General features: G+C 37.7%; 1 protein-coding gene across 2 annotated transcripts; it reads left to right on the top strand.

Annotated features, from left to right (window-relative positions):
• Window positions 1-281: 281 nt before the first annotated feature.
• slc6a5 (solute carrier family 6 member 5) lies at window positions 282-19,947 on the top strand. Of its 2 annotated transcripts, none has more exons than XM_023819160.2 (16): window positions 282-555; window positions 1,515-1,997; window positions 2,940-3,084; window positions 4,056-4,187; window positions 4,400-4,573; window positions 5,315-5,462; window positions 5,804-5,936; window positions 6,368-6,502; window positions 7,082-7,185; window positions 8,084-8,208; window positions 8,509-8,621; window positions 9,501-9,632; window positions 10,692-10,791; window positions 10,938-11,038; window positions 11,896-12,063; window positions 16,419-19,947. In XM_023819160.2, the coding sequence occupies exons 1-16, from the start codon at window positions 553-555 to the stop codon at window positions 16,575-16,577; spliced, it is 2,355 nt and encodes a 784-aa protein (XP_023674928.1). In that variant the 5' UTR covers window positions 282-552; the 3' UTR covers window positions 16,578-19,947. The 2 variants fall into 2 exon arrangements, with proteins under 2 accessions (XP_023674928.1, XP_023674938.1); XM_023819170.2 differs by lacking the exon at window positions 282-555 and adding an exon at window positions 1,029-1,330.
• Window positions 19,948-21,858: the final 1,911 nt, after the last annotated feature.

Below are 21,858 nucleotides of genomic sequence, written 5' to 3'. Positions count from 1 at the left end.
ATATTTTCGTACTGTCATAGTACCTGCACCAAAACAATTTCTAGGCATATCTCCATATAAACTAATAAGCTATCGGTTACTAACGAAATAAACTAAGAAGTTCTTGAAACTGTTTGAAGAACAGCTTTTCAATAGTAGGAACCGTCCTCTACTAAGTATAAAAAGTGGATCGGGTTTTAAGAAAGTAAAATTAATATTATTGTGCCTGAAATAATGTTCAACCAATGGTAAACACCTACCTATATTCCGTCAAGACCAGTTAATTAATCAAGTACAAATGAATCAGTCCAAACACGGACGGTCAATGACGATGAGTGACAGCTAGTGCGTGCTTGCGTTGTCCCTTTAAAAATCTGAATCCAAGGCTAATGATTTATCAAACTCTTATTATCAAGAAAATGTCAGACGAAGGGCACCTTTCTAGGCACTGACGCAAACCCGATCTTTCCCACGGAGATATAGAAAGCTTTGCACTTACCGCAGCTAAATTCAGTCTGTCTATACTCTTTACAGCTGTTTCTGCTTTTTGACCGATCTTTTGCTGCTGGAGATATGGTGAGTACGGTGTTTGTTTACGGCCTTTAACAATTCGTTGTTTAAAAATATTTTGCTATTTGAACACGTATACCATCAATATTCTACATTTCGAATTGCATTTGCGTTTTTTGCTGAATGCGCACCCTCTCCATGGTGCTGAAACCTTGCTGCTGTGGTTTTCAACCACATTCATTCGCCCGAAGTAAACTTTTAAGACAGATTGGGACATTCATAATATTATTTTATTATGTTTTGATATCGTTTCAACGGCATATTGTGTCAGAAGTCGTTAAAGTTTTTTGGATGTATATATTCATGTATGTATCCCACCTTAAGAGTGAATATCCCGTGAGGTGATGACAGGTACCAGACGCTTTTGAATAATAGATTTTTGCATGATTATACTTCCGTTTTTTGCAACAATGAATGGCTTAGCGTCATTTTCCGACATCCCGTAAATGATTTGTGTTTTGCCTGGATATTCTCAACCTAGCACGGCGTGTAAGAATGCCTGCCGGGGACCCCGAAGCCACAGACAGCTCGGCAGCTTGTCTATTGCCTATAAAATCCAGTGAATGTGCCGGGCTGAATGACAGGAGGGAAATGGGGCGTAAAATTAAAGAATCTTTCTGTAATGGCGAAAGCGGGAAGCAAACACCGGCCGATCGTGAGCTGAAAACCAAAGAAGCGGAGAGAACTAGCAAGGAAGCGCCTTTTAAAAACCGCAGAATACCATATCTACGCAAAGATATCTGACTTTTCACAAAACATCTTCATTAACGATTTTACCGTGGTACTGTTGTATTGCCATATTTCGTGTATGCGTTCTTTAATTATGGTTTTTAAGTTTAAAAGACTGATGTTATCGATTTAATACTTACATATTTTTGATTGATTTTTCCCTAATATTTTACATATACACATTTCTTTGGTAAGTTCTTTGTTTTCTAAGCTAATTGTTATTTTTGGTTCTGTAGGATTCAAATATGACTAAGCACCCGACCAACATTCCTGCCAGTTTTAATACTTTACCCCAGCCTGAAGGAGATGTTGGAATTACAACAAATAAATCTGAGCATGCAAAAAATCTCCCGTCCAATGCACAGCCTGCACCGCAGCCTCCTCTTGCCAACGAGAGAAAAACTTTCTGCACGACGGAAAATAAATTGGGAGAGGTGGAGGGAAGCAAAGAGTACGGGACGTTTAAAAATGCAGCTCCTGTACCAGCGGTTAACGCTGCCTTCCGTGCGGATTGTGCGCTGCCCCAGACGGATGGTTCTGCAGTTGTTCATGGCACTTTGACACCTTCCCATTGCACAGACGCATTATCTACTCACAGTGCTTTGAAGTGTACAGTGGAGCAAAATAATGCCACGGGCAACTGGACCTCCATGAGCCAGACTACCGTTATACTGGGGACAGATGGTAACACTTCAGTTCTACCTGGCACGGTGAACCGGGTAAGTAGTTTTAAATTATTTTTTTCTGTATAACAAAGAGAACCCTTCAACTGCTGATCGCAGACTTTGAGAAAAATATTTAATCCTGTAATGAACTGGAAAATTATCTAAAGGTGTACTAAAGGTCCTACTATAATTAAGTTCTTGGAAACGTGTAGATCTGAAACATGTTCACTGGTAGAATTGACCACATCGACCTTTGTCGTGTCTTTCTTTTTAGTAGAATTATTTTAAAGTAAAATTATCCAGGAGGGATTATACCGAAAATACTGTCTGCTTTTCAGTAAGTGTAAGAAAGTTATACATCCCTGCGTTGCTGTGTCATCATCTTAACGAAAATCAGATATATAGTTGAATAAATTGAAAACATTACAAGTAATGTCTTCAAATTAGGTATGTGATTCTTTACCAACGCGGAATGATGTTTAGAATGATATATATTATAAGTTTCACATATTTGGTTCAGAATACATTCATGGATTCCTGTTCCACTCAAGAATTCCTTGGAAAAAAAAAAACCTTCTCTCCTGGGATTGGTTACTGCCGCTAGCAGCAATGCGGTCTAATCCATTACATAAGGATGCGGTTTCTGGCTATTGTTCAATCCCTCAGGGAAATTTTAACCCAAATTAAGTGGCGCTTTTACTTTTGCCTCTAGTATTCCACTGATAAGCACGATGTGATTACATAGTAGCCTAGTAGTAATAATAATATTAGAGAGATTATTATTATTATTTATTATCATTAAGAGCAACAACAGTAGTGATAATAATAATAATAATAATAATAATAATAATAATTTAGATCTTAAAATAATAAGATATAAAAATTATGGTTCATTTTATTTCATTAGAATGGTAGAAGTGAATTGGACATATATATATATACAAGTAGACTATCTTTTAGAGTAATTAAAATGTATCAAATAATTGTCTCCTTTAGGATGACGATGATGAAGAAGGGGATGAGAACAAAGTCAGGGGAAACTGGTCAAATAAACTCGATTTCATTCTCTCTATGGTTGGCTACGCTGTCGGTTTGGGTAACGTGTGGAGGTTCCCTTATCTAGCCTTCCAAAATGGAGGAGGTAAGAAAAATAACTTTCTGTTGTGTGCTGAACAACAGCAGTTCGCAAAAGTAGCTGAATGGTTACTTCGGTTATAATTGGAAAAATTAAAATATTACGTCCTCAATACTGTGAACAATATTACACATCCATCATTTTGTTTTTTTTTCCCATCAGAAGTGTTGTGCGCACAATAACGGATCCGATATATGAAAAAATAATTCAGAAACACGTTTCCGAGCAGATATGCGTGTGTATGCATGCTGCGTCAGGTGATTAAGGCTGTTTATTTCAACTAGTTTGCGAAGTAAACTGAATATGAATCAGAAAATGTTAAATTGTATTCAAATATATATTTTACTTTCTAAGAATTAGTTTGTTGTTGCGGCTTTGCTAGAAACGCAGTTATTGCTCAAAGAAGTTTGACTCAAATGCGTATATTGCTTAATATAACAGTAATAGTTTGCCATAATTTTACTGCATTTTCCGAGTTATCAATAGAAATTTTCCCTCTGGTTTATATTGTTCAAGGTAATAACGATTCTAATTATGGTATTATAACATTTATATTTCTTTGATAATTGCACTATAGGCCTACTTATGAAGTCATTGCATAAAACGTGTTTAAGTGCATGAAATTGTATAAAACCTTAATATATGTTTCATGTACATTTTTTACCGGGGAAATGTATTATTTTTCATTTAATTTTTAAAAGAATTTTCCAGACACGGAAAATGATGTCCCTTTTAGTTTTACATGTTTAAATAAAATGCCTTTGTCATGGAATTACGAAGCGAACGTCCATAAAATATACTGCAGTAATAGCCTACTTCATGTGAACATGCAGAGTATTTTTGCAACAGTGACTAATACGTTTTTAAATTGTTTAACAAGAAAAATTAATATATTAAATATTGCTGTAAATATTGTAAACTTTATGTATAATAAATTAAACGAGATGTATACGTAACTTTCTCGTCTACCCGTATAGGTGCTTTTTTAATACCTTACCTGATAATGCTGTGCCTAGCGGGAATCCCCATATTTTTACTCGAAGTGTCCCTGGGTCAATTCGCCAGCCAGGGCCCCGTGTCCGTATGGAAAGCTATCCCGTCGCTTCAAGGTACATTACGTTTACCCACAGTATGTGCCTATTTTATATTTTTGTTTTATTTATCTGTTAAAATGATACTATTGTTTCGGTAAGCGAGTGTAATAGCGAATTATTTGTTTTTAGACATAGATGTAAATGTATAAAATAGCTGGATGACACTTAACTGGTTTTGTTTCAGCATGATAATAATTTACGTATTTTGTCTCATTTATTCATTGTAGGTTGCGGGATTGCCATGTTGATTATATCAGTCTTAATAGCCATATACTATAATATAATCATGTGCTGGACATTGTACTACCTGTTCGCTTCCTTGAAGGGCTCACTACCCTGGGCTACTTGTAAGAATTCTTGGAATACCATGGACTGTAAAGACAAGGACATGCTTCTCTTAGGTAAGGACAGTGAAAATGTGGTTCTACTCACTCTAGGGTCATATGCGTGTGTGTGTGTGTGTGTGTGTGTGTGTGTGTGTTTCAAGCGTGTTATTGCTTTCTGGTTTTGAACGCATTTTTTCTTTTTCATTCTTTGTCATATGTGAATAAAGTTTTTGGAAAAGCCAATGACTAAAGGTTTTATTTCTCATTCATTTCTGTAGTATTTGAATCCAGGTTCGATGTGCGTGTGTAAATTTGTTTGCCTGTGTATTATTTACGCACCTTGTTCAAGTGAAAATGTGCTGATGATTTTATTAGCTAAAATCCACCATAGACTGCAGTTGTATATAATTACAGGTGATTTTAATTGCTTATAACATAACATATAATGATTATTTGCTTGTGAGTTTGTTGTTTGCTTGTTTAAATTTAAAACTGTACCTTGGTTGACCTTTCCTACTCAGCAGTAGCGATTAAAGCAAAAAAAAAAAATGCTGTTTTGACAAATTTTACTGTAAGGGAATTGCTGCAATGTCACAATGTTCACTGAAGAGCCCTACTGTGGCCATGCCGGAAACTGCAGCTAATTTAGCATCGTACAGTAGCTGTACTGTACGGTGTACGCAGTGTACAGAGAATGTTAACACAAAATACACAAAGAACTTTTTTTGTTAAATAAAAATATGAAAGAGCAAGATAGGACTGTATAGGGAAATGTGTGCAAATATAATCACGGAACGCTCTTTTTCATTATGACAGACTCCTGTATTCTCCGGGAGAGGAATATCACGTCAATTAGGAACACAACCTTCTGTTTGTCACCTAATGTCATTGGAAATTTGAGCAAGCTCACAAACATAACATCAGAAAACAAAACCTATGTGAGTCCCAGTGAAGAATATTTCAAGTAAGTAGTTAACTTGTTAAAATCTTGTCACCAAGTAGAATGGTTTTGAGGTGTTAGGACTTTAAAAGTTTTAAATAAAATGAATGCAGACGAATTTAGACTATATATTTCATGCCAACTATGTAGTTCAGGTTGAAATACTCATACATGGATAGGTACAACATGTATAAGCGAGGCATTTATTTCTAAGTTAAAGTTCATAACTATATTTGGGAAACTTTTATAGTAACTGACGCATAATAAATTTTGCTTTTCCTCTTCCAATACCTAACTAGACATTTCACATAATCTGACATCCAGTCCTACCGAGGTAAATAGTAGACGTGTCTTTCTCGCAACAGGTACAACGTACTCCACATTTCTAAAGGGATTGAGTATACAGGGGATATTCGTTGGCCTTTAGCTCTTTGCTTGTTCCTGGCTTGGGTCATAGTCTACGCATCTCTGGCAAAAGGAATCAAATCCTCTGGAAAGGTAAGAAGCCTTTCAAGTTTATGAGGATGGCCTTCCCGCTTATACGTTACATAATACATCATTCGAGGGAGCTCTGTGTTCTGGTTTCAATGCTCACTCTTGAAATTCTGTTGCAAGGTTTCCCTCTAGTGGAGCTGATTTTAAATTGCACATAATGTCGGATGCTAGGCGGTGTACTGAGGCGTAGCTAGAATCTTAAAACATCAGGGCTTAGCTCTGACACCTAATCTGTCCAACGATCGGTCTGCCCCGCTCTGACCCCTCTAAAGTTACGATGATCGTATCACAACGGAGGTTTTGGGAAATGCAGCCTTGGAGTAGAACCTTTATGGAATTCTCAGACTAAGAGTTTGGTTATTAAAACATTACAGATGCACCCTAACCCAGTATCACAGTGGTGTCAAACATCTTTTTTCCCCCAATTTCCTTAGGTTGTTTATTTCACAGCAACGTTCCCCTACGTGGTGCTGGTCATTCTGCTGGTGCGGGGAGTCACCCTGCCAGGGGCCGGATCCGGCATCCTCTATTTCATAACACCCAAATGGGAGAAGCTGAATGATGCAAAGGTGCCACAAGCAGAACAATAGACAATGCATGTGCAGTAGAGCAAAGGTTTTATACAACACAGTTATATGAAAATGCATGAGTTAAGGTATAAACTTAAATACTAACATCCTTAGAGAAAAATTGTGATGTACTGTTGACAGTGTTGGGGAAGTTACTTATAAAAGTAATCCAATACAGACAGAAATGGAAAGTTCAGGTCCAGAAAGTACAAATCCAGACCAAGGTTTTGTACTCTGTGACTGTGACTCTTTATGCTCAACGAGTTGCTTGAAACCTTGAAAACCTTGGTCTGGATTTGTACTTTCTGGACCTGACATTTCCACCTTGGTCTATATTGGATTGTTTTTGTGAGTAACTTCCCAACACTGACTGCTGACTACACTAATATGTTTATTTTTGCTCTTGTACATACCCGTAATTTTAGACCCTTTTGGCATATGATGGCACATATGTGAAATCTGGGTTCACTACTCTCTTCCTAAAATGCTTGATACAGTTTCTCGTCTCATCAGTCCTAGTGCCATCGTTTCTTGACTCTCTCCCCAAGTAACCTCATAATCTGTGTGTTTTATTACTAGGTCTGGAAGGATGCTGCTACTCAAATTTTCTTCTCCCTGTCTGCAGCCTGGGGTGGACTCATCACTCTGTCTTCCTACAACAAATTCCACAACAACTGTTACAGGTCAGTACTCATGTGTCACAAAGTCAAATTCTGTGTTTATTAAGTACTGCAAGTGAGTATCTGATTCGCACTTAAACGATCTCAAAAAGTATTGTAGTCCTTTAAATCTGACTTTGTTTATATAAGATATTTTAGAATATTACACTTCAAGTCGTGGGACTGATCTCCTCATGGAGGTGAAAGAGAAAGAAGGCATACTTATTTTCTTAAACTGGGGCTCTGGGCACATGACGACTTCTGATTCACATTTTTAATAATAGTGCTTACACTAATGGTCCATTAAATGACACAGACATCTTTAAACATTGACATCATTTCAATTAATTGTACAGATGCCATCTACTAAGAGCACATTTCCAAAGCTCATTCAGTTCTTGGTATACGTTTTGGAGGAAATTTAGTGAGTTTTGGAAATTTTACAGAAGTTCGTCTTTGTATTACATAAGGTCTGATTGAATTTTGGTTCTCAACACTGTAGACACTGTGTAGTTTTCACATTTCTGTGCTGAGGAAGACTGACTTTCGATCATTGGCGGTCTCAAAAACAACAAAAAATGACCTGAGTTTTGGATATGTGCTCTTCATATGCTTGAATTCATTGGTTTAAAAGCAACTATGCTCAACTGTTACTTTGACATTTTATGTACAATGGATCAGCAACATTTTAAATGGCTTTCTTGTTGAAAAGCAACATATTGTTTCATTCTAAGAAGCTGTCTGCAGAATATGTGTGATGAAATGATATGATACATGGTATATAAATAAACTTTTCGTAATGCAGGACAACTGCAAAAGCACAAAGGCATATCAAACTAAAAATCAGCGACTAACAGGAACCCTCCACTCTGTGGCTGACTTCAGCTCTTCTCACTTTTTCTTATTGTTTTCTTCCCTCTAGAGACACGATTATCGTGACTTGCACAAACAGTGCCACCAGCATATTTGCAGGATTTGTCATCTTCTCTGTGATTGGATTCATGGCACATGAGTTGAAGGTGCCTATCGAGAAGGTCGCTGATGAAGGTAAAAGAAAAAGAACGACTTTGATCTTTATTAAGATTATAAGCAACAGCATGGGAACTCATAAAAGAGCAGTCTGACTATGTGGTATAAATGAGATTCTGATTTAAGATCCTCGTCTCCTACCGGATTTTTATAATATATAATATACATTTTTAATGAGAAGTGCTGGGGGGCAGGAAAGTACATGAACTTGCACATTTTCAGTTGGCATATAAAGTATTTATTGACAAGGTGTTGTGATGAAAACATTGCTGTGTGAGTCAAGTGATCAGTCTGCATTGCTGCAATTGTGACCCACAGGTCCTGGCATCGCGTTTGTGGTGTACCCGGAGGCTCTCACCAGGCTGCCAGTCTCTCCCTTCTGGGCCATCATTTTCTTCCTCATGCTGCTCACACTAGGACTAGATACTATGGTAACCCAATTCAAACTAGCCTCTTGTTACACAGTGTGTTTCTGTTTACTCTCTGGTTCCTTTTATAGCACTAAGAGAGGGTACCTCCTCTTTATCAGAATGATAATGTACTAACCTGGCAACAACAGTACATACTATCATTAAAAACTCATCATTTTCTATGTGCTATTTCAAAATAATATTTATCTCCAAAGTAGACTGAGTTCTTGACATCAGTTCAGGTTGATTGCTTTTACACGTGTTACACTCAAAAAGCATTGCTGATATTAAATCTGTTCGGTGTGGAACTCACTAAGGAAGATGAAAGCCATTAAATAATCAGACCGAATGCCTTATAGAGGATAGTGGGGTAGGAATTGGGTCCTTCTAAGCCATAATTAGAGGGATTCACAGCACATGTGGCTCAGCTGCCTGTGAGCACGTTCTCAGCTTTAGTGATATTTGCGTGCTGTGCCCTCCACTGTACACCTGCTGGCTGTGCAAAGGAGCTGCTTCTTATAGCACTAGTTAGACCGGTGCAGTGTGAGTGTGGGGTTAGCAGCTCTATATACTCCTATGTGCAGTGTTCTCGCTCTGCCATTATGAGCTCTTTTAATTAACAATTGACTTAACTACCTGACAACCATGCCATAGTAATCAGTCCAATTTCCATGGGGTCTCTCACCAGAAAATCTAAACTGTTATGTTACCGCTTTTGTTCTTTTAAATTGGTCTAACCACCATACATAGCTAAGGTTCCCTAATAAAAAATAATCAGTATTAATATGGCTTTTTCTTCGTGTTTAGTGAACCTGTGCTTTACTTTTGATTGTTTCCTCGTGTTTTTGCTGTCCATTGATGCTTGAGTGTCCTTATGTTGGCTGCTCTTTTATTCTCAAGTTTGCTACCATCGAGACCATTGTCACATCGGTCTCCGATGAATTTCCCAAGTATCTGCGCAAACACAAGACATTCTTTACCCTGGCATGCTGTCTCTCCTTCTTCTTGCTGGGCTTCCCTATGATTACGGAGGTAAGGCTGCCATTGTGCCAGGAAGTAGACTATGCAAAGATATAATTCAGTGACTTGCAGTCCAAATACTTCATTAAGCATTAAAAAAACTAAGAAGAAATATCAACAAAACAGTAGAACACTGCATCTTCTAATGCACCAGGCCTAAAATCCCCGTTTATTAAGCCCTCTGATCCAGCTGCTACTACTCAGCTGACTATTTAAAAAAACTCCATTACAATGAAAAAGTATAATGGCTTAAATCACACACTATACAAATCAAGTATAAAGTAGATACGAAACACATTTCTATTTTTTCATATATCATATATAAAAGAAAGCATGCTCAATCTCCCATTCATTTTTGTATTAGATGAGGCGTTAATATGTCCAAATGGCCCGTCGATCTATAAACTGTAGCTGTTAATTCAATTTAGTGTGAATCTGATATATTGTAAGAAGTAAATGTAGTGATTCGTTCATGGCAGTTAGTCTCCTTTAGTGGTAAATGATACAGTATATGAAAGGAAAATCATATGGGGAAAATAATAATACAGTGCTTTTCTGGGTTGTGTATTTTCATAATACAGCATTAGTTGTATTAAATAATTCAGTTCTAAAGGTTTTTTAAAGCATAATAAAAATGTTCATTAACAATTAACAGCGGTGGAAAATTATATTCAAGTAAAATAAACGTCATCCAGTAAAATGCTACTGAAGTAAAAAATGCCTGGTTTTAAAATTACTTAAATAAAAAGTGCTATACATTCAAATCTAGTCATCTTAGAAAAATATATCTATTTAAATTCCTGAAGACAGATTTGAAAATAGCATAGCAAGATATAGTGCAACACAGTGAGGAAAACTGACTCTCATATTTTCTTTTTATTCTCTTTATTTTCTTTAACACTAAAGGTGTAACCATACAAACACACTTCTGGTTTTCATCAATAAATAACTGTTGAGTAACCAGCAGACTTGTTTGAGTGTACAAGTATACTGAAGTAATCAGGAGGTAGGCTGCAGCAGAAATCTGTGCTAGCTGTGCTGTGAGCTGATGTGCCTCTATTACCCGAACAGAGTGGGATGTATATGCTGCAGCTGGTGGACACCTTTGCCGCCTCCTACTCCCTAGTCATCATTGCTATTTTTGAATTGATTGGAGTCTCATACATCTATGGTAAGTATAATATTCCTCATTTATGTCAAAAAAATGCAGGCATTTCACACTATCACCACTAGATGCCTCTGTCACCCTATCAACCATTCTGATCATCTATGAGAATTTCCTCTTAGTAAGATGACTCCTCGTGAATGTTGTTTCAGGATTGCAGAGGTTCTGTGAAGATATTGAGATGATGATTGGATTCCAGCCAAACAAGTTCTGGCGAATCTGTTGGGCCTTTGTGACACCAACTATTCTTACAGTATGTACCATGGCTGGGTAAACACTTGGTAGATATCAATTTCCAGCTCTTTCAGCGGCAGTCACAATTGATGCAGGGCTCCAGTTTTGACAAATAGTTTTCAGCTTTATTCCTGTAATTGCTGTTCTACTCAATTGTGCCTGAATTGCTCAGACCAAAATAAAAGAAGATCCAAACTTCATGGTTTATGAAATGGCCATCAGTTATAATAAAGAGTGGCACAATAACCTCTAATTTCCCAAACAGAACTGTACTATTTCTGATGAACAGTAGAGTGGTCCTCTCATTCTGACACACCCAGGACCATTTGAGAAGGGGGCTCTACGTACACCTTGAATTTGAGACCTTGTAACGATGCATTATGTCATAATGCTGCATCATGTGATAACTTGGCAGAATGTAACAAATTGAGTGATGATAATAGTAACAGTGATGATGATGATAACAGGGTAATGTCGCAATATAAAATTCTAATATAGTCTATACACTTGTAACATTTTGTCGAGTTATTACATAATGCGGTGTTGTTACATAGTGCGCTGTTACACATGTGATGAAAATTTGTTACATTTTGTCGAGTTATTACATAATGCATTATAACACACCTACCTGTGCTACATCACACATCACAATGGAAATATAAGTACCAAACTGTACCAGTTTATACCGCTCCCTACCTCTTTGTGAAAGTCACTTTCATCTTTGGTCTGATTGGGAGACTTCTGGCTCGACATTTAACCTCAGATAATAGAAGTCTGAAGCCATAGTAATCAGTCTTATCTCAAAGACACTTATCAAGAAACCACGCTGGGGTATGGAGCATGTCCATCCACACTGTCCTTCCTTCCCCTGTGCAGTTCATTCTGGCTTTGAGTTTGTACCAGTGGAAGGTGATGACCTATGAGGACTACACCTACCCAACATGGTCTATGGTTATGGGCTGGCTGATGGTGATTTGTTCTGTCATCTGGATCCCCATCATGTTTGTCATCAAAATGCATTTGGCACCAGGAACTTTCATTGAGGTAAGAGCAAATAGGAAAGGCACCGTTGCATGATCCAATTAATGTAATCATTACTGTAGTGGCAGCAGAGGGGAAATGAGGCATATATTGAGAGAAGAGTATTGATAATCCTCAGTTAAAAGACTTCAGTGCAGTTTCAGTTCTGCTGTTTTTGTTCTGCAACTGTTTCGTAGGAGAGCTGGTGCATAATGTCAGGAGGGTGAGTTTAAAATGACTGCAATCAATTATGAAGGTGCATTCAGAAGGGGACCTGAAAGTTGTAGCATTATGGAATTCCCGGTTTTTGATAATACGCATATTTGTGTGTGTTCTCCAAATGTTTAGTTTTGATTATTGCATCACATGAAAGGATGACAAAATAGTTAGTGACAAAATATATTTTCCTGGTAGTTACATGGTATGCTTGGCTAAGTGTTGCCAGGCAACAAAAGTGTCTAGGGAGTATGTAAATGCTGCTGCAGTGTGTGAGGTGTAAACATTGCTGCAGCGTATGAGGCGGAATCGTTGCTTCAGTGTGTGACGTGGACTTGCTGCTGCAGTGTGTGAGGTGGGCATGTTGCTGCGGTGTGTGAGGTGGACTTGCTGCTGCAGTGTGTGAGGTGGGCATGTTGCTGCAGTACGTGACGTAGACATGCTTCTGCAGTGTATGAGGTGGACATGCTGCTGCAGTGTGTGAGGTGGACATGCTGTTGCAGTGTATGAGGTGGACATGCTGCTGCAGTGTGTGAGGTGGACATGCTGCTGCAGTGTGTGAGGTGGAAATGCTGCTGTATTCATAAAGCATAATAAACATGGCTATAATGTATGCCTTTTTATAAATATTTATAACTATGTATATAATGCTTAATGAATGCATTATGATATTTTACGAATGTGTTCATAGATTCTTATAGACATGGCATTCATAGAAAGTGTTACCAAAGATTCAGTTTGATTTAATGGTCTACAGTCTTCAATATACATATATTTTATTCTTATGCTCTGCGTGCACTGCAAATTGGCCTCACAATGAAAGATATGGGACGTACTCTTAATTTGTCTTATCTGTTTCATCTGTATCATGACAGAAATGTGTTAAATAGCAAAAGGCATGGTTATGAACGGCAATCGCAAAACCCAAAAATGCCGCAATAATTTTTTTCTAATATTGTTCAGCCCTAAATAGATAACCATTCATGTGACATTACTGAGGACACGGTGAAAGCTGTAGAGGGTGTAGGTCAGACTGAAGCTTCACAGAGAACCAGCCCTGATGCCAGAACCAGTTTAACTCACCAAATGTACTAGTAATTCTCCTATGACAATGTTTAAACAACAACTGACAGACACTCACAGGTGAAGCAAATGACCAAATGACTTGTCAGAACCATGGGCAGCACAACCAACATGAAGTCTCTTTTTATGTTGTACATCGTAATTCTTATTTACACAAAGAGCACACATGTAATACAAAGTCGGCGGTTGCTAAAAAAAACAAAATGTGTAAGACCTATGTTTTAATCCTAATAAGCTAAGGATCCAAACCTGACACTGATCTGTCAAAGGAGCTGAATGTCCATTTTACCATTTATTCAGATTCGGCATTAGCCTACTTTTAATATCAACATGGAATAAATTCATATCAGTTCAGCTTTTTATTTATTTTTTTTCAAAATGTATTTATTTATTTTTGGAAACATGTCTTCCCATTCGACACACCAAGCCCCCACTTGAGGCCAAACCTGCAGAGTACAAGATGTGATTTTAACTGAGAAGTAAAAGCGACAGGAAGGGGGGAGATCTGGCAATATTGGGGAAGGGGATTGTTCCCCCTGTCCCCCCATTTCCAACGGGCCTGACTGCACTACAAGTGCATTATATCCGTAAATCCTTTTGGAATTTAATCACAGGGCCTGGTCCTCGGCCTGAAGCACTGTTGGTGTCTAATACATGATGTCATCTGTGAACGAATTGCTCTTTTGAATTGGTTCTCTTCAGTGAGTCAGGTGAACTGGTTTAGAGAGTTACCTCTCTGGTCAAGATGGAATAATATACATCAGCAATTTACTAGCTGGAAATATTAGGAGCCAAACTCACAGAAATCATCTTCTCCATAACAGTGGTTAGGTTCTGTGTCCTCATCCGACACGTCACGTGAGTCCCCCTGCTGGGGCACTGGTAGAACTGTCAGGATATTCCCTGAGACCCCCACCAGAGAAAAATACCTATGATGAAACACTTACACACATAGAGCATAAATATGTGCTATGACCTTCCTTTACGTGACAGGAATTGACCACTGCGGCATCTTGCCAGTGGCTCTGAGGATGAGCTTCCCCTTCTGTGCCCCTTAAATTGGGCCAATGGGCATTTTGCTGGATGGGCAGCTGGAGTGAAATCTGCCACAGCTGGCTCTCCCCAGTTTTTTTAAGCTCAGCCTTCTTCCAATTTGCTTTAAAAGGAAAGGAAATTAATTGACCTGTAGCTAATACTATTCATATTTAGGTTAGTAGTAATACATACCAGTTTGAAGAATATTTTGTGTTTCACTTGAACTTGTCCCCAGGTCCTTGCTGTGCTGGTACTTGCTCTGAATATGACGGACAAAATAATTCATAATAGGCAGTGGAAATGCGACGGTTGCAATGGACACTTACTTTGTCAGCCATTTTTTGCCAGCCTTCCTCTCTTGTTTTGGCCGCTTTGGCTGTGTTGCCTTAGGTACGTATAACTTTCTAGAACTTCTCCTATCCCTCCAGCAAAAGCGCTTGCTCTGCTGAGGGTGAAGAATTCTGCCCTAATTTTCGCCATTTTGGACAGCCAACCACAGACTTGCCAATCGTGGTTTCAGGGAAAATATATGTAGCTAGGTGCGTGACCATTGGAGCGTGCAATTATCTTGGATGACTTAATAAGGCTTCTCTAATCCAGTTCTCTCATGGTTTTGAAGAACCGAACTAGCCAGATAACTGTATCCTGAGCTAGAAGATCCAGATGAGTTGACTGTTCTTGGATGCATTAAGCGACGTACAGAGACCCCTCAGGTCTAGCACTACCGGCAAGCTGCTGCATACATATGTTCCCGCCCGCCCAAACCTCCTCTCCCTCTCCTCCTGTGCCCTCCGCCACTATCTGTCCCATCACTCATTCAGACTCCTTCCACATTAAATTTCAGCTACTTTACAACCAACAACAAAATAGCAAAATTAAACTGTTACATTAGTTAGAATTAAAGGTTATACTCATTGATTTGCCACTGTGATCTGCATGGCTGGCATTACGTGTGCGTTTAGTGAATATTAATCAACACCCTTCAGATTCAAGAATTCCACAGTGCTGTGGTATAACTGTCACTTAAAGCAATTAAGGTATTGCTTTCACACAGTTCAGTTAAATGTAGAAGGCTGATTTGTGTTAATTAATACTACAGAATAAAATGACTTAGAAATGCACACTGTGTTGAGATTTATTAATTCTTGCTTAGACTGTGCAGATATTTTATTAGACGTTAGAATAATCTATTTGCATGGTAATTTGGGGACCTGATAATTTAGGCTTGATAATTTTTCTTCCTTTAACCTTTCTTTACTTATATAAAACCAAACTTGTTGAATTGTTTAAGAATTAATGAAGGAGCTTGTAACTGATTGATTTATTTTACAGTTTGAAGCATGTAATTTTCAGTGACAAATAACAAAGGTGCTTTGATTGTTACGGGCATGTTGTGGAAGCCCTGTCATTATAATTTTTAAAGCCTTTTGTGCATTAAGATGGGCTTGGTAATAATCTGTTGAAAAGTGCCTGCATCTAATCAGAGTGTGAGTCTTCCTGCTTTATCTGTACCACAGAAGAAGGGTGATCACTTGAGAGGAAATAGCACATAATGGGTTCTGTCTGTACTTTTTTCGGGGATGAAGATCCCTGAATGTGCAAAAGGGGGAAAGTATCACACTTGACTCATGTGTAAATGAGTTTGAATGGCTAAAAATAGGGGTAAATGAACTTATTTGAATTATAATAACATATATGAATCTACATGATGATGAAGTATTATTTGTGTTGAATGTGCTCTACTCAAAATGCGGTAGTAGATATTTATGATGGGAAAACATTATTTTGTTGACTATGAAACATTTATTTTATTAGGGTCAGGTGCTGGGCAGCACAGTGGCTGACTCTGTGTTCTCACCCCCCCCCCCAGCTCTGTGTGTTTGGAGTCAGCATGTTCAACCCGTATTATTCTGTTGTGTGTATTTGTATGCTGGTGTCCCTTTGTGTGTCTTCATCTTATTGGGACAAACTCCAGATTCACTCTGGCCCTGAACTGGGGAAGTGGTGATGGGGTTAAGCCACGTTTTGTTTGTTTGACTCTACAGCGCCTGAAGCTGGTGTGCTCCCCTCAACCAGACTGGGGCCCATTCCTGATGAAGCACCGTGGAGAGCGCTATAAGAACATGATAGATCCCCTGGGGACCAACTCACTGGGACTCAAGCTTCCGCCCAAGGATTTTGAGCTGGGCTCCCAGTACATGTAGTTGCCGCTGTGACTTGTGGGTTGCTTGAGTCTCTCTTTCTTCTCTCAAACCAATTTCCTTCTCTCTAATAGGGTTCATGATTAATTATGTCATATGGTTGAAAACACTTCCTTCCATTTGAGCATTTTCCTGTAGCAATGTTGTTCAACATATCTTCCCATGAGAGACTTAGCTAACAATATAACACCTTTGCTTAAGAAGCGAAAATGTGTTAATGTTCAAAGCACATAAATCTATCTATCTATCTATCTATCTATCTATCTATCTATCTATCTATCTATCTATCTATCTATCTATCTATCCCTGCCTGTCCATCTGTCTGCCTGTCTATCTATCTGTCTTACAATTGTTCAATTATTTTTTCCCCCACAACTAATTTTACAGGCACTGGTAGCAAAAACCCGATTACCTGACAAATTACTGAATATTTAAAAATATACCTTTAAAATCTATGGTACCTCTTTTGTTCAAATTGTGGATTAGATTAAATTAAATATCGATGCCTGAGGAATTCCTTGGGAGTCTAGCACAAAAAAAATAATGGAGAGCTCCCAGGTTGAATGGTATCTCAGTTATACTGCAATTTGTGTCTGCCTTGCGTAAAAACAGTTTTACATAATGCTGTTTTTATTGTTTTTACTTGAAACCTGTTTGTCATGGGTACTCCAGTAGAGTGTAGACACACCATTGTCTCCTCTAGGGGTAAATACTGTGCCCTTGGCCTTTTCACTTGGTGAGTAATACTCTCTGTCTCTACTTTGATAGTTTAGGATGCATTGTTGTAGCTTCATCTTTTTTTCTTTCTTTTTTTTTTTAAAGACAAAAGCAGCATTCAACTGTACGTTGCAACTTTAAATATAACCAATGGCCATATATATGTGCATAATATAGAGTCTGTTGTTCAATGGTCTATGTTGTGGTCTCTTTCTGGCATTTGTGAGTCATCTTCCCACTCATCTATGTAATGTTAGTAGGGTTAAAAAAAAAATTAAGCGAGAATGAGTATGATTCTGAATTGCAAGTCGACTGTATAATTGTATGTTGTAAAAATTTACACTTTTTAAAAAGTGTTCATGTAGTGTGTGCAGATGTACTCTCATCCTTATGAATATCTGAGCAACTGTCAGAGATAGTGAGATAGTATAGAATAGCTTAGAAAGTTTTTACTGGAACTCGCTTGGTCTGAGATACTGTTGTGGACTTTGGGGGACCGCTTTGCCATGAAATATTTGTCTGTCTTTCATGTAATAGGGTCTCAGGTAAACAGATTCATCAGCTACATCTGTAGGTGTTGAGTGTATACCATCAGCATTCAGGACAAGATGAGTGATTACACATTTTTCAAGTGTCACATTGTGTACTAATATTAAAAAAGAAAACATAAAAATTTCAAGACACAATGTTGACATGGAAAACAGACGTGTTGTGTTCTATGTGAATCAGCTTAATGTTTTTAAAATAATCTATTTAGCTTGTATATAATATCAGCATTGGCCAGCGAAATCCTGTTTTATCAGGCAAGATTGCCTGAATAGGGTCGACTTCAAGCTAAGCAGAACTGGGGAAAGTCACCCCTCAGGCCTTTGTCTTTGTGTATACTCAGAAATGAGCAATGATTCTTATCAATATTGTTCATTTTGTAGTTAAACTAGCCTATTTTTTCAATGTACATGATACCCTGTCTTCCCTAAGGAGGTTGCTGTCATTTTTTTTTCTATGGATAATGTAATTTGCTCTGATTCCTGAAATATCAAGGAGTCAGTGGTTTGAAGAGTGTGCTTGGAAGAAGTATCACAGCAGATATGACTAGTGATGAGGATGTTCTGATTGCCATATGCTGTTGTGTTAATGAAGCACTCTATAAAATATGATTTTTTTCCCTCTTATCGTGTAACACGGTAAAAAAAAAAAGAGAGGATAATAGAAAAAATGGAATCCCAGTTGTTGATGCACTTATAATGATGTGCCACCTTTATTTATGGACATGTGTTTTAACTGATTCTCTTGTGTGTCTATAAATGTTTCTTGCTGGTATTATTGTCTTTACTATCTTCCCCCAGCCTCCCAGCACTGGGAAACAAACCACTGAGTTGGAAGATAACTGAATGTGCAATGGAAGGCTGTGTGAAATATATCATTGGGATTGTTCAAATAGTCTGTCCAATGAGCAGACAATGGAGAAGTGTCCTCTATGCACAGGCACTGCTTCACAGAAGACAGGGTTCCACGCCATGCATTTTGCTAAAAAGCTCCCAAACCCTCTAACTACTTGACAAAAGTCAGTTATCTATAGAATCGGCAAAATGTTTATGGGTAGAGACAGCAAACCTTGTGTTACTGTGAATCCAATTTTTTCTTCTTTCCTGAAATTTATAGCTTACATGGAGCCACTTTCAGCACTCTTAGGCCCTCAAGTTGTCAGGCTTGAATATAAGTTGTCAGGCTTCTTTGTCATGCGGTTTATGTCACAGATGGCAAATGTATGCTTGCATTTTCACCCCCCTTCCCCCTTGCATGTGTCAATCCAGCCATTGCTCTTGTAGACATCAGTACCTCCTCAGATTACTGGCATGCAGAAAAGTTATTGTTCATCCTAGTATTTGCATTCATATAATGTGTGTTGTTTTTATGCCTATAAGTCAACTTTAGGCAGTAGATAACCAAAGAAGGAACGCTTTATGAAGGGTTTAAAGACAAAAAAAAGAGAAAATTGGCATGTCAGAAAGACTGAGATACTGCCAGTCACTTTCCATTAGTGTTTGTTGATGATTGCCAACATGCCACAATGCATCTTCAGGTAACCATTGGCCTTATAGATGTCTTCTAATTTTAGAATATTGTGTGTATTTCAATATAAAAATACAGAGTAGCCTATAGTCTGCAATATATAGCTAAATAAAAAAAATGTCACTTATCTAGTGTATGTTGTGTCTTTTGGGCACTTAATTGTGGACCTATCAGTGTATAGGTTAAATTTCTAATTACTTGCGTAATGTCATATGTGTGTTCTATGTGGGGTACTGCTGCCTATGGATATAGATATGTACCTCCTACAAACCATGACATCAACTAGTTTACCATATAGATTATCACCATATACTATAAACATACATATATATATAAATATATAAAAATATAAAGTTTTGAATCTTGTGCCAGAAAAGAGAAAAGAATCATATATTACATGTGAAATGCATTATTTCAAAATGTCATTAATTCTTGAGGCCCTACCTCAGATTTTCTATTTATGTATACAAATTGCAATTTATGTATAATATCTTTGCCTATATTATAATGTCATAAATTAGAATTTATCCTATAATGTATAACTTCTCAAATCACTAAATAAATGTCAATGTTTTCAACATCAGTACTGTGTCAAGTTGTCTGTGTAATTCAAAAACACAACTTTTGGACAAGTGTGGTTTCTCTATATATGCACAAATTTTGCTGATTGGGCCTCTACAATATGTTGGTTCCCCTGAATCTATACTTCTCCCTTGCCTTTCAGTGAAAAGGTGCAAATTATTCCCTGAAAGATTTTCATCAAGAAACTTAATGCCAAAATTCTGCTAGAAACAGGATGATTTCATTCACTTGATCTTAGTTCCCCTTCAGGCAAATTGTCCCTGAAAGTGAAGAGAAGTTTAATTTTACATGAGATAGTTGCAGAAGGACGACCTTTTGAAAGTGTGAAAGTAGCTACAACAATCATTCTTATCCAAGTAGGCAATCTAGTTATTGCAAATGTTTGATTATATTGTCAAGTTTCAGTTAAATATTGATTAGGTTTTGGAGATACTACTGTAAAAGCATTCTTTCTACTTATATCTTTTCATACATTATTCATACAACAATAACAATAAGAAAATGCTTTAAATTCTTGGAAACCAAAGTACCATGAGTCCCAGTGATCTGATGGTTAACATTCCTTTATTGAGATAAAGTAAATTAAATTGACTCTCCCCCTTCTGTGCCCCAAACTGCAGTATGTGAGTGTGCAGTTTGCATGTTCTTCCTGTGTTTGTGTGTTGGCATCTAGTCTAGGATGTCTGTTGCCTCATGGGCACTGGGTTGCAGTTTTCTAGATTTCTGCAGTTTTCTTAGATATCGTGGTCTAAGAGGAAGTCCCAGGCTGTCACAAAAGTACTTAGTTAAACAAGGCAAATGATAAAATATTTACTGCAAGTTACAATGCGATTAGGGCCAACTAACCAGGTAAAAAGACAAGTTTGAAAACTACAGTACACACAATGAATGCCAAAACTCACTTCTATTACTGCTTACATATTTTAACAGTGTCAACACAATCTGTGAAGAGTTTTAAGAACAGTTTTGTTCTGTGGTTCCACTATGTTTTTTTATGCTGTTCTGTTTCTTGTTATAAGTATAATTTGCTGTTTTCGCTATTTTAGTTTGAGAACAGTACATGCACATAAATAAATTATTAAAATAAATTAGTTTGTATTTTCTTGTTAGTGTAAGCCTCTCATAACTGCCAATATGAAAGAATCTAAACTATTTTAAATGTGGACATTATTGAGGAGATGGGCAAACTGCAGTATATGGTACAAATATCTGTGCATTTCCAGATGATTTTGCCAAGTCTGTGGAATTTGGAAGACAACCTAAATACTAAAATGAGATTTTCAGTTTAACTAGAAAGGGCATTTCCTGAAGGAATCATGAATGTGATCGCACCTGCAGGATCCGTCGGCCGTTGTATATCTTAACCTGTGTAATTATGTCGATGCTAATGCATGGCCTATGAAAGAAAGGTTTGACTTTCCGGAAAGAGGGATGAAAAAGGGATGAGTGTGGAATATCAAAAACAGAAATAAAAGTACGCTTCTCCTTAATGGGTGGAACATTTGCAAGGTGGAACTTTTGAGGTGGAGATTTGAGGTGAAAAACTGGAGGAGAAGAAAGGGCTTAAACACTCCTGAAAATGTTTCTTTCTGATGAATTGTGGTGATTTAAGTATAATTTTTATGAATCTTGATGACACGTGGATGCCATGCTGGACAAAATTGACTTCATACATGGTCAATCAACAGGTAGTTGGAAAGTAGGCAATATGCTACTAAAGCATGCTGGATTTTGTTTTCTCATCCGTGTGGGGAGCAGAACTGTCATAAAAACACATGTTGATGTCTGGATATGCCATAGTTTTTCTAACCCTAACCCTAGCCTGAGTTTGCTAACCCAAATTTGGGGCCTTAGGGTGAATCAACAGGTAGTTGGAAAGTAGGCAATATGCTACTAAAGCATGCTGGATTTT

The sequence above is a fragment of the Paramormyrops kingsleyae genome, chromosome 11 (genome assembly GCF_048594095.1).
Source record: "Paramormyrops kingsleyae isolate MSU_618 chromosome 11, PKINGS_0.4, whole genome shotgun sequence".
Lineage (NCBI taxonomy): Eukaryota > Metazoa > Chordata > Actinopteri > Osteoglossiformes > Mormyridae > Paramormyrops > Paramormyrops kingsleyae.
Note: the sequence above shows the minus strand (reverse complement) of the source record. Positions and strands in the feature narration are given on the sequence as shown.

Coding starts and splice junctions, on each gene's coding strand:
- slc6a5 (XM_023819160.2), top strand. Junction 8,209..8,508: donor CGAGAAGGTCGCTGATGAAG/GTAAAAGAAAAA, acceptor TGTGACCCACAG/GTCCTGGCATCGCGTTTGTG. Junction 12,064..16,418: donor CACCAGGAACTTTCATTGAG/GTAAGAGCAAAT, acceptor TTGACTCTACAG/CGCCTGAAGCTGGTGTGCTC.